This window comes from Alternaria dauci, chromosome 4, assembly GCF_042100115.1.
Source record: "Alternaria dauci strain A2016 chromosome 4, whole genome shotgun sequence".
NCBI lineage: Eukaryota > Fungi > Ascomycota > Dothideomycetes > Pleosporales > Pleosporaceae > Alternaria > Alternaria dauci.
The window spans coordinates 1,897,049-1,909,618 of record NC_091275.1 but is presented as its reverse complement, the minus strand read 5'-3'; the positions used below and the strand labels follow the sequence as shown (position 1 = coordinate 1,909,618).

Below are 12,570 nucleotides of genomic sequence, written 5' to 3'. Positions count from 1 at the left end.
TCTGTGTGCAGAGGCAGCAGCAGGTGCGCGTGAGGGGTCTCGGTCACGTTGACAGGGATAGCAAGGCCAGCCCCCCCATGCAACTGCCGAGTAGATCCCTAGGCTAAAGGCCAGACCCGCAGCTGAGAGAGACGTTGGAACCAGAACACGAGCAACGCGCTCGCCTGGTTTCATCTCTATAGCCTGCGCCAACTTGCTTGTTCTCTTCCTCTCTCCACCCCCTCTGCCATAAGTCGCACGCTTTTCCCACTCTCCCGTCACCCCTCGTTGGTCATGTATCCGATTGCAGGCGCGACCCTGCGGTAGTTCCAAGCGCATCGCGAGCCCTGAACACATGCTCCCTACGTAATCGACGCCCCCCCCCCCCCCCCCAACACCCACGTAGCTAATACGGCACCACGAAGCGTCGCAACATCGATATGCGTGTCTGAGACAACAACAAGACGCTTGACCTCTTCACAGTGCTTTGCGCACACACCTGTACCCTCCACCTCCTACAATGGCCTCTGAGCGGCGGAGGAGCATAGGCTCCGCGTTCAGCCCAAAGGACAGGGACAATACGCTGGCGGCACCGCGGGCACCGTCAAAGGGCCCAGATTCCTCTACCGTCTCGATTGCGAGCAGCGACGGCACCGATGACTTGTTGCCCAAGTCGAGCGACGGGGCCATGGACCGCCTCAAGAGTCGCCAGAACTCGGAAGACGGCCGCAGCGACGTCTCGTCGTCACATCGGCGGCGCATGTCGAAGCTCTTCAAGGGACGCAAGAAGAGCAAAGGCTCCCTCAGCCAGGACGACGTCTCGCAACTCGACCCCAATGAGGTGCTCCCTCCCGTTCCTACAATTAGACGTCCGAGCATGGGTCACCCATACCAGAGCGACGACTCCCTCGGACTCGCAAAGAGCGTCGCAAGCAGTCTGCTCACCGACGACTCAGACACGGAACCGTAAGTTGCGCGCTGTTCCTATTTGTTTATTTATTGATTCATTTATTTTCTTCTTTCCATTCTCTCCGCCCCTTGTCGCTGTGTCTCAGATGCAGACGCATTTGCACCTGCGACGCGTCGATTGGAGTGGAGGGTTTGCCTCGTGGCATTGGCGCCCTTCAGCATGGACTCCACCGCGAACAGGCATACGTTCTGGCCTCAGCTTCCCCACTAGCACACCACACGTCGTGCATCATCGCATCCGTATTCCAATACGCACTTTTGGCCTTCGCTGTTCCATTCGTTTTTACTTACCCGCCTCGCCCTTCTCTCCTAGTCTTTTATTGCATACGTACCCACTCGGCTCCGACCGTCCGACTAACCGGCTGCAGCCCACCAGCACTCAAACGCCCCGGCATATCACCACATCAGTCGCATGCCGGCCTCTTGACGCTGTCGTCGCCCCTGATCGCTTCCGAGACCCTCGACTCTGCAGATTCCTCCCATGTCACACTCGTAAACTCCCAAGCCTCCATCGAGGAGCCCACCACACAGAGTCCAAATACCAGCAACCTTGCTGTGAACAAGCGGGGCGTGTCTCCTGTCGGCAAGCTCAAAGAAGCTTTTACGCCTAATCGCAGGTCTACGTCTCCAGCTCCCAAGCCTGCTGCTAGCCCTGAGCCCGCAAGACCAGGTACGAGCGGAGGTGGACTAGGGGCGCTGTTTGGAGGCAAGAAGCGCGACACGAGGGTGTTGGACGATCCGATCCAGGCCTCACCACCACAGATACAGATACTCACAGAGAAGGAGACAAAGTCCACGCCGTCGTTACCATCCCTGGCCCCACAACGCATCATCACCTCGCTCCCTGCGACACCTCCCAATTTATCTCATGCCCCCACGACCTTCATAACTCCGCCCACGCCCACCGACGGGAAGGCTTCTTCTCCGACAGACTTGACTAGCTCCAAGAATACTGTAAAGCGCAATAATACCGAGACAAATCCAAACGTAGTCGTTTCCCCCTCGGGGAATATGATATCGCACAGACGCGTACGATCAGCCACCAATCCTCCAAGCAAGCTCTCGCACTCGTCAATCCCGCCCCTCACCCCGCATCTCGAGGAGGCAAAAACCCCTGGAGGGACTGCTGTACCTCCATCATCTCCTGGTGGGCCTGGTGGATTCTTCGCTTCCATCTTTTCCGCTGCCCAGAACGCAGCGAACAACTTGGGTGACACCATTGCAAACAGCGCAAACCCGAAGAATAAACCCAGCCCGCAACCACAGAAAGAGGAGGACAATACTGCTGACGGCGGCGAAGAAGTTATTGGTCCTGAGAACGTTGACACGACCACAAGCGAAGGTACTGAGAAGCGCCGACCTGCCGTTGAAACACTTGGATCTGGAAACTTGAGCTTAGCCCAACTTGGCATTGCTGAAAGCAACGAGGTCAGCCCCATGTCTTCCGCGACCAACGTCACAATGAAGGCGGACGAAGCTTCTGCCAAGGTCGAGGACAGGGCTGTTGCACAGGCTGTTTCCGCAGCTTACGCAGGGGAAAAGCCTCCGTCAATGGCTAGTGAGCGTCCACGATCACTGACTGCTGTTTCTGGTCAGTCAGGAGCGGGCGCAGCCTCTCCTCCACGACAACCTGAAATCACCGACTCACCGGCATCCATCGGACGGCAAGGTAGCATACGCAGTCGTATAAGCGGTGGCAGACGGAGACGGCATAGGGGCAGCTCTGCTACAACCGGCAATACTCTAGGTGGCGTCGTCACCGCGAGCACCAGTACATTGGCACCAAGCTCAGCATTGAACAGCCACCGTCTGAACGGAACTGGATTCGCGGTTGCACCTCCTAGGCGAAATAAGGATTTCCACGCCCTGTTCAAAAGCGTTCCTGAGGACGACTATCTGATCGAGGACTATAGTGCAGCCCTCCAGAAAGAGATCCTGCTTCATGGGCGTTTGTATGTCTCCGAGGGCCATCTTTGCTTCTCCAGTAATATTCTTGGATGGGTCACCAACTTGGTCATCAGCTTCGATGAGGTCGTGTCCGTCGAAAAGAAGTCCACAGCCGTCTTGTTCCCAAATGCCATTGTCATTCAGACACTTCATGCTCGCAATGTATTTGCGTCATTCCTATCGCGAGACTCCACATACGATTTGATCATCGGCATTTGGAAGATTTCCCACCCCAATCTCAAGTCATCTCTTAATGGCGTAACTCTGGACGGCTCCGGTGGTACTGGCGACAAGACTGAGAAGGCAGAATCTATTGGCAGTGACGATGGTTCTCTTCAAGATTCAGATGATGAGGTGTACGACGAAGATGCGGACGATGATGACGGCACTGGCAGCTTCACCGAACCCGGTGAAGGTAGTATAGCTGGTAGCGAAGTTGGATCTGTAGCAGGCGAGACCACCAGGAAGGTAAGCGGCGCAGTATCACAAGTCTTTGGTAGTGGTGGCGAGACAACTGAGGCCGCCAAAGCAGCCACAAACGGCGCTGCAGGTGCAGCACAAGACTTCCCTGGTTCGGCAGCACACGCACCTACTGAGTGTGGTGATAACGACCAACACTACGACAAACTGCTCATTGACACAACAATTCCAGCACCTCTGGGCAAGGTTTATAGCTTAATGTTCGGTCCCGCTTCTGGCGTGTTCATGCGCAAATGGCTGGTCGAGGACCAAAAGTCCTTGGACTTGCAGATGGAAGATGACAAAAAGGGCTTGGGTGAAGACGCGAAAACGTTCAACTATTCCTACATCAAACCTCTAAACGCACCTGTTGGACCACGCCAGACAAAATGCAACATTGCCATGAACCTGGAGCAGTACGATCTGGACAAGGCCGTGAGTGTGCAGTGCAGCACAGCAACACCTGATGTTCCCAATGGCAGTATATTCCTTACAAAGACGAGGTACTGCTTAATGTGGGGACCAGGAAACAGTACACGACTTATCATGACCTTCACGGTGGAGTGGAGTGGAAAGAGTTGGCTCAAGGGTGAGTAGTAGTGTTTGTTATCAACTCGAGAGATATTAACGCTTCCTAGGCCCTATTGAGAAAGGTGCGAATGACGGTCAAATGTCGTATGCTACCTCCCTTACTGCCGCTCTCCGCACTGCCGTGAGCGCTGCAAAAGCCGGTCCGTCTCGGTTACCCGGAAAGGGCGGAAAGGGAAAGAGGCGCTCGAAGGGCAATCTTTTGGAAGAGGCACCAATGCCTGCCGCCGCTCCTGCTCCTACTAGTCAAGCAAAGCAAAACAATTGGGGACTGTTGGAACCTTTGCGCAGTCTCCTTGGCCCATTCGCCGACATCCTGGAATCCATTTTCACACCACAGATTATTATTTTCATTTTGGGAGCCCTCCTGATGTACACATGGTTCTTTCGTGGTGGATCTGCGGCCGCCGGTCCGAATCAGTGGTCCACTGTTCAGCGCCAAGTTGCGTACGAGGAGATTTGGCGTCATGAGGAGTCGGATCTATGGAACTGGCTTGAAGAGAGGGTCGCTCTGGACAGAGTGCAAGGCTCCATTGCTGGAACGCGGAGGGTCCAGCCGGAAGACGAAACGCAGAAGCCCCTAGCGCCCCATGACATGCAGGCGCGGGAGATGGACGAAGCGATTCGCGTGACTGAAGAACGACTGAAGGCACTGAAAGACGCAGTGATTCGCGAGCGCTCCAAGTCCCGTACTAAAAGCCCGAAGGAGGAACAAACATAGCACAAAGACGCGGAGGAAAGTCACTCCATGGCTCCTAGGGTATCCATGACTCAGGAAGCCTGAACTGTAAACATACGTAAGACTTGCATGGCGATGGCGTCTATTCTTTCCCTTTGTGATTAACTAGGTGTTTGGTGCATCGGGGCCCGGCTGGGCTTCTACGGCGCACACCTGTCATGTCATGGCTTTTCAGCCACATTGTTTCGTTTGTGTTCGGGAAAGGAGAAGCCACGCACCCTTGTTTTGTACAGAAATCTCTTTACTTCCTCACAGACTACACTTACCGTGCGTTCCACTGGAAACATGGTATGCGAAAATTTGGTTCATAATCGAGAATCAACTGTTATTAGAATCTTGCGACCAACTGCTTTCCGGATGCGCCACCCGTATTGAACTACAAGGTTGAGTGTCTCGTAGGCTAGCTCTTGTCGGCGTGCTTCGCAAGGTTTTATTTCAGTTTTGATGACCTGCAGCGGACGGTGATTGTCGGCGCGTGCGTTAGCACCCGTCGGAGATCTACCTGCTCGATCTACGTGATCTGTAATCGCTCATCACTTAGATCCTGCATGGGTATATAGCGAACGCCCAGCTTTGAAAGGGACATTCCTTGCCAGAGTGCGAAACTGTTGAATTCGCATCTCACGGACCGGCTCACAAGGTAATCATCGACAGTTTTGAAGGGTACACAAGCAGGCAAGAAGTACGATCTCCAAGCAGATCTTGCCGCCACGTGAGGTAACGCTGGTGCTTTGAACTTGTGCCTAGTTCAACCGTGTATCCCGCAGTTGATCAACCGGCCTCCGAGCGCAGTCTCCGTCGCTCACATCATCCACGACTCAGCTACCCACGATCGATCTGGGTACAACCCATCTCTCTCATCTCCCGCAACATATCACCCGTCCCTCCTCTTGCCGTCTATTTCGCGGATCCGCGCCACACAGCCGCGGCCCAACGACACGTTCGTGCCCTCCGTAGATGACCCGAAGGTCCCAAGCGTTGTTAATCTGCGGCACTCTGCTCGAAAGTCGCGGCGATCGGTTTCCTGAATAAGCGAGATCTCCGATGGTAGCTCACAGGCTAGACGATGTTCCAGATTCGCCTCCACTAACGAACGCCTGCGCATAGTCTACAGAGGTGCAGCGACCTACTGTTTGGTGCCTGACTATGTGCTTATTTCCGCTGTCGCGACGACACGTTGTTGACGGTCTTTGGATGGGCTGGCCAAACTTTGTATGGAGACTCGGCATGGTCCGGCTCACGTGGAGAATACGAAGGACTTTGGGCTGACATGAGTTAATATAGGTTCTTTACCTGGCGCACGATGCCTAGGGGATTGTTCGTCAGTTGCACCCGTCTCTCTTGCCTTCATCTCTTGTGAGTGTCTAAACTTGGCGGTCTTCTTCTCGCTCTCTATATGGCGTTGTCACGCTGAACGCCAAACATCTGGAAGTGCCACGAACGTTTTTTCCAAACATATTTCACCGCCAGGCCTCCCAGACTTGGGTAATCCTGTTGAGGATTCCCTGCAGAAGAACTCGACATGGCGTACAGTCCAAATGGAAGTGGATCGAGCGGTCTCCTTGCTCCTATCTCAGTGATAGCTAGATGGCCAGTTCCGAATTACGATGATCCCGTTACTCGTTCCAGAGCTGTTCTCGTCACATCATGTGCGCTAGGATCCGTCATGCTCGTCACAGTGGGGGCCAGAATATGGGCAAGAGCTATCATACAAAGGAATGCAGGGCTCGATGACTGGATACTGACGGCTACAATGGTACGTGTTTCTCGCAGGGACGAAACCCATGTACACATGGACTAACACCTCGTGTAAAGATCCCAACAGTAGGACTTACTGTAGTAGTATGTCTGGGTACGTTGTCTTCTCCGTACAAACCCACCTGACAAGCTTCCTAACAGTGATACCCAGCAACCGAAAAGTACAACTTCAATCGCCACGTATGGGACGTCCGCCCAGAGATGTTCGTCCCTGAGCGCAAAATCACCTTCGTCCTCTATCTCTTGTACATTATATCCGGCGGAATGATCAAGATCTCCATCCTGCTTTTCTACCGCCGCCTCGACTCGCTCTCTATAACGCGAACTTTCCGCATCGCGACCTGGGCCAGCATTGTCGCCATCGCCCTCTTCTGCACCGCATTCTCCGTCGTCCTCGTCACAGCCTGCTCACCTCTTGATGCTTTCTGGTATCGGTTCGACATTGTCAAGCAAATCTCTGGATACTCGTATCACTGCTGGATCAACGAATACGCAGACCTGCTATCAGCGAGCATAATCAGCGCATTACAAGATGCCATTGCCGCTTTTCTCCCTACACTCCTATACTGGAAGTTGCAAATGCCTCGCCGCCAGAAAATTGCTCTCGGCGCCATTTTCGCTCTCGGCTACCTCGTCTGCATCGTCGCGGCTGTCCGATCCTACTATGTCTACCGCATCTTCAACGACCCGTTGTACGATTCAACCTGGGAATCATGGCCCGCGTGGCTTCTCGCCGTGTTGGAAATTCAACTTGGCGTTATTTGCGCTAGTGCACCGGCTCTCAAAGTGTTCTTTACGCACTACTTCAAGGTGGCGACGACTCTGTATGGATCCAGCCGTGGCACGGCGTCCAGCGGCAAGAAAGAGGGTTCATGGTGGCGGTCAACGGGCAAGAGCTCGGCGAGTACGGGGACCATGGTGTCCAAGCCGGAAAAGGAAGGGTATCTCAGGGAACCGGGGACGGGTTATATAGTGGATGAGGAAGGGGGGATTGTACTACAAGAGGGGAAGAGATTTTATGGGCGCGCAGCGAGCAGGAGGAATGATGAGTGGACTGAGACCAAAAGACATGACGGACAGACAGAGATCAGCAGATTTGATGGTAGGACGGAAAGTATCGAAACTTTCATCTTCACTTGAGATGGGGTATGAGAAGAAGCTATTCGAAAAGAAGAAAAAACAAGCAGCTCGATGCATGACGAAGGTACACTGGATCATCTCCGTGACCGCAATGCAAAGGGCAGACTGTGGCATGTCACGGAATTTGAGAAAATGGTGCCCAGGCCTGCCCTTATCGATCAAGGCCTTCACGACACTCTCCCTCGTTCAGACCTCATAGTCAGCCCTGAGACTTATGAAGTGGACTGGTTAAGACTATAGCTCTTCCAACCTGTCTCTTTTGACATGGTTAAAAGAAAGACAAAGATTAATGATGGAGTTGCGCGGTGTCAGACAAAGTAGAGCGAGGATATTGTAATGGGCGTGCTGCTCAACGTTGAGTTGCATGGCTACAGGTAGCCGTGTCCAACCCCATAACGACACGGACGACACGACTCTGTATACATGCGAATAGCTTTTGAGTAAACCGTTTTGTATAACAGGAGAAACCTCTGTACCCTAGAATGACATAAGGATATTCGCAATAGAAAACAATTCACATCCCTCCCTCCAAACCTCAACCACAATCTACACGAACTTCTCTCTCAAAGCGTCTTCTCTCCTCTTGACACTCTTCTCCAGTATATTACGCTCCTTCTTCTTAGTCGCCAAGCTCACCCTCATCCTATTGACATTCCTCTCCTTCTCATCTACCTCGATTTCCCGCCGTAGCACTATCCTCTCTCGATATCCAACTTCGTCTTCTCGTCGCCCGAGGGCCCGCTGGTGCTCGTTCAGTTCTGCCTCAGATGCAGCTACATTGCTTTCTCGCTTCTGTAAATCGGCCAGTAGCGGCATGGACGTGTCTCCTTTCCTGGTGTGCCTGTCCATGTTCCTGCCAGCGACGGCTTCGGAAGCTGAGGCTTTGGTTAGTCAGGTGCTGCTATATGGAAGTTTGGATGAGATTATGCATACCTCCGAGCGGAGTGACAGGCGCACTAGACATGAAGCCAGTGTCATAGTGAGCGTACGCGCAATCGATATCCCGCTTGCTGCATCTTCCGTTCTGGTGCCAAAAGTGGCAAGTCAATGGCTTTGGAAAGTTCTTGGGCAGCGACGTGTCAAGTTCAGCGGGCGTGTTGTTAGATGAGGAGCTTCGGCTCGGTTTTCGACCATGATTGTAGGAGGTTGACGACGATGCGGCGCTTCGAATGGGGATGCTACTAGAGGTTGAAGATAGACGTAATGCACCAGACTTGCGCTGGTGTTTGCGCTCTTCGCCGGATCTGTAGCAATCCTTTGTGCTGCTATGCATCTTGCTCGATTGAGTACATGTACTAATGTTTGTGTTTAGAAAAAGGGACGAGGGAGGAGAGAGAGCTCAACTGGGGTGGTTGGTATTGTCCGTTTGTTTGTTGCTGTGCAGACGAGCACTGACCTTGACGGGCGCTCGCATACGATGCGACCTGTCATTTTTTCCGAAATAGTGCATCAACATGTCCATTAGCACCTTTGGAAGCTTCCATAGGCATTTGGGAGATTGAATTTCATAATTTGGATCAGGGGTATCATAGTCCTACAGCTTACTCTCCCGCACATGTCGTTCTTCAACGGGTAGCGCTCCGCTCATCATGGTGAAGTCCTCTTCTCTTCCATAGAGTACTCGCTCTCTGCCACCTCTGGTTGTCCACCAATTTACCGCAACGCCACTACGCTCTGCATCCATCTCGCCGCCGATTAGCACTTCCCAGTACCGCGCTTTGACGGTCTCTCGCATCTCATCATCGTTGATCTGGTTGAGGAGTTCTGCGCATAGCGGCAGCCACTCTTCAAGCAGGTATATAGGGAGAAAGGGCAAGGCATCGATCAGAGTCAACGCGAGCACTGCCTGTTCTGAGAGGGCGGGAGGCGGTGCGTCTGAGCCTTGCAGAGCCAACGCAACAGAGTCGGGCGGTAGTGGCTGCGTAGGAGCGTTGAGCGCACGGTGGTAGACTAGCTCCAATAGTGTCGCTGGAAGATCTGGGTGGGTTGCGGATAGAGTGGAGGGAGGAGCTGTGACACGCATCAAGGTTTTGAATGCAAGGCGAAATTGACGTGGTGACAAGTTGTGTGGGAAAACACTGAAAAGCGCATCGATATAGAAAGGGAGGTGCTTTGCGGTAATCTCGGCAGATTGCGGAGCAGACAAAACAGCGAGCATGACGCTGTGAGCGGCCTCGAATACTGGCAACATGTGACGATTCTCGCCAGCTGCAAGGTATGGCACAGCGGAGGCAACCAGCAAGTCCTCATTTGTGGCTGGCGACAATACGAGGGTGAAGTGTTCTGCTGTGTTGAGGAAGTAGAGGTCCAGTATACGGTCAAGAGGATGGCTTGGAATCTGCCCAAGATGTTGAGGCGCGATAGTTTTGAGAAGCTTGTCGGCGTGAGTGGGGTATGCAGAGAGGATGTCTATGGCTGTAAGGTAGACGAAGGTATGTTGAGAGAAGGATGCAGGGCCGAGCCGAGACGTGATGAAGTAGAGATGCCGCAAGATTTGCAAGGCCTGCGAAGCTAGCATAGGGGCAACGGCATCACCAGCCAGTGCTTTGTCAGCCAATGTTCGTGTGAAGACGCCTCGCAGTATGATGGTAGTCGCAAACAGAGCCGCCTTGAGCAAGTTCCACAGTTGCGGAGTGGTCTTGTGGAGCGCCTCCTGTTCGAGATTGGCAGCCTCTTCCGAGGGCTCAATGTCGGAGAACTTGGTCTGTCGCCATTGTGTGGTAAGAGCGCGAGAGAAGCTAGCGAGGTCGTCCATCATTGTCTGGATGATCCAGGGGTTCTTGACATTCTCGACAGAGTGTGCGATGAGGCGTGATAGGGGGCCCATGGACGATACCAACGGCCTGTTCATGATGACTTCGACCTGTCTGTAGGAGCTCGAGTGTGGCTGCGCATGGTCAGTGTTTGTCTGCGTCCATCATCTATGGCCACTTACACTCCAGTCCAGCTTGCCTGACTGGCTTGTGCGCACATCTAGGTCCAAATTGCCAAGGAAGTAGGCCGATTGGAAGCCTTCATTGGAGTAGTATGCCGTCCCAATGAGCACCGGAAGTAGCAGGTCGTAGTCAATCTGTGTCCTCTCTACAGGGCCGATGCATCCGAAGGCGTGGTTAAGGGTCAGTGTTATTGTCTGGCCTCCTAGTCCGTCTGCCTCGGAGCGCTCCCTGACTTGGACCAGAGCGAGGTTTGCCGCGCGAACCAATGCTGCTTCAACTCTCTTGCGCATGGCCGACGCCCAATAAAGGTCCATGCCCTGCTCTTCTAGGCTCCCTATGCCTATCAGCAGGCCCGCAAGGACGACCAGGTGCTTCCACCGCCGGCTCCGGTCGTCGGCCCCCGCAACGACGGCGCGTACCCATTCATCCAGCGATAGGCCTCCTCCTACTGGCGTCTGCCCTGGCACGGGCTTGGCGACTTTGTTGTGCCGTACATCGTTGTGGTGGTTGATGACGGTCGTGACGGCCGAGTGGAAGACGGAGAGCATGCGGAGGGGCGTTCGGACGCCATCGGGACGGTCCCAGAGTGCCGGTGCGGTGAGGAGATGGGAGGTAAGGAGACTGAGGTTGTGAGGATTGCCGAGAGTGGTGAGGAGTGTAGACGCGGTTCCCAGGAGCCTGTCGCAGTTAGTAGGCGCAATGCGAATAGGGACTCGCGATGCATACCGCGGCGTGTCTTGCTGGTCAGTGTATGTCTGCAGCGAGCGCAGTAGCGTGGACAAGAGGCGATCGACGACCATGGCGAGTCCGAGAAGCCCGCGACAGGCTGTCAGAAGATGCGCATCGACGTGTTGGGGGTGCAATGCAATGGCTGGTGTTGATTACGGCTCGCGCGTCCAGCCGAGGTTGAGCTAAGCTCGGGCTCTTAGCCGTTGACATTCACGGGGCAATCGACGTCACAACCATCAACTTCCAAAACAACGGCCTTGAACATCGTACCACCCGACAATCCTACGACTCCGAGTATTACGCGCAAAACGATACAGAGCGCAGCATAGCCATGCCGCATAGATGAGGTAAGCCGCCCTCGTTGGACCCTGCATCCATCATGCTCTCCTTCCTCTCTCTGGCCATGGCCCCAAACCTCACGTCCGACTGAACACGGCGCTTCCCCACAATTCTGCCATGATAATTAACAACATATTCCCCAGCTTTATTCAACGCGTCGACTCGGCGGTCCCGCTCGGCTACACCACGCCGCCCTTCCCATCCCTCTACTGGCCTCTTCCCGCTGGCACCACCCAGTCCTTCTACCTCTACCGCCCCGACGACATCCTCCGCTTTACCGTCTACTGGACACTGCTCTTGGTGGGCGGCATACACTTCATCACTGCACTGTGGGCATGCGTAGTCCAATGGCGCAACTGGAAACTGATATGGATCGCCCTGCCCGTCTTCAGTCTTGTTGGAGGCGTTGAGGCACTGGTTGCGGGTGCCATTGTTGGCGGACTGTGAGTCGTGGCCTGCTGACATGTCTATCGGGCTGTATACTGACTGCAATCAGATTGGGAGGCGTATATCAGGCGGGATACTTTGAAATGTCGACCTGGATACCTTTTGTCTGGGCCGTCATCAACACCCTGGTGCTCATATTGTCTTCCTTTGCCATCTACGGCGGTCTCTGATCTGATGCATTGGTCCGACACACACTGCATATCGACCAAGCACCTACCATCACATTTGTCACCTCGACTTGAACGCGGCGAGGAGCGTGATACCACAAGCTCCTAGACCCCAACATTACTTGGGAAGGGTGCAAGGCCTCGACGATCTCGTTCTCTACGTCGCCGCGATCCGCTACCCATCAGTTCTGGTGTCAGAATCGTTCTGAAGCGCTCGATCCAACGTCACCCTGGAACATGGCAAATCGAAGATACTTCCGCGCCAACACGCGCAGAGACGTGACATTGACGTCCAGGAAGAAATTAGCATTATTGGCAAGAACCGAGTTCGCATAATGCGATAGGTGATGCGTGTTCTCCGCTTCATAATGCT

At 54.0% G+C, this 12,570-nt stretch overlaps 4 protein-coding genes across 4 annotated transcripts; 3 read left to right on the top strand and 1 right to left on the bottom strand.

Annotated features, from left to right (window-relative positions):
- The first annotated feature begins 164 nt into the window (after positions 1-164).
- ACET3X_005180 (uncharacterized protein) lies at positions 165-5,021 on the top strand. Its single transcript, XM_069451356.1, has 4 exons — positions 165-345; positions 405-945; positions 1,317-3,943; positions 3,993-5,021. Exons 2-4 carry the CDS (start codon positions 500-502, stop codon positions 4,661-4,663), a joined length of 3,744 nt encoding a protein of 1,247 aa, XP_069307224.1. The 5' UTR covers positions 165-345; positions 405-499; the 3' UTR covers positions 4,664-5,021.
- Positions 5,022-6,347: 1,326 nt separating this feature from the next.
- On the top strand, positions 6,348-7,579 carry ACET3X_005179 (uncharacterized protein; the record flags this gene model as incomplete). Its single annotated transcript, XM_069451355.1, has 3 exons — positions 6,348-6,437; positions 6,497-6,533; positions 6,591-7,579. The coding sequence occupies 3 exons, from the start codon at positions 6,348-6,350 to the stop codon at positions 7,577-7,579; spliced, it is 1,116 nt and encodes a 371-aa protein (XP_069307223.1).
- A 546-nt stretch (positions 7,580-8,125) lies between these two features.
- Positions 8,126-11,315, bottom strand: ACET3X_005178 (uncharacterized protein; the record flags this gene model as incomplete). The annotated part of the gene is made up of 5 exons (XM_069451354.1): positions 8,126-8,454; positions 8,513-8,603; positions 9,237-10,466; positions 10,515-11,193; positions 11,242-11,315. The coding sequence occupies 5 exons, from the start codon at positions 11,313-11,315 to the stop codon at positions 8,126-8,128; spliced, it is 2,403 nt and encodes an 800-aa protein (XP_069307222.1).
- Positions 11,316-11,586: 271 nt separating this feature from the next.
- Positions 11,587-12,200, top strand: ACET3X_005177 (uncharacterized protein; the record flags this gene model as incomplete). The annotated part of the gene is made up of 3 exons (XM_069451353.1): positions 11,587-11,591; positions 11,727-12,026; positions 12,080-12,200. The coding sequence occupies 3 exons, from the start codon at positions 11,587-11,589 to the stop codon at positions 12,198-12,200; spliced, it is 426 nt and encodes a 141-aa protein (XP_069307221.1).
- Positions 12,201-12,570: the final 370 nt, after the last annotated feature.

Coding starts and splice junctions, on each gene's coding strand:
- ACET3X_005180 (XM_069451356.1), top strand. CDS start 500: ATGGCCTCTGAGCGGCGGAGGAGCATAGGCTCCGCGTTCAGCCCAAAG. Junction 946..1,316: donor GACGACTCAGACACGGAACC/GTAAGTTGCGCG, acceptor AACCGGCTGCAG/CCCACCAGCACTCAAACGCC. Junction 3,944..3,992: donor TGGAAAGAGTTGGCTCAAGG/GTGAGTAGTAGT, acceptor AACGCTTCCTAG/GCCCTATTGAGAAAGGTGCG.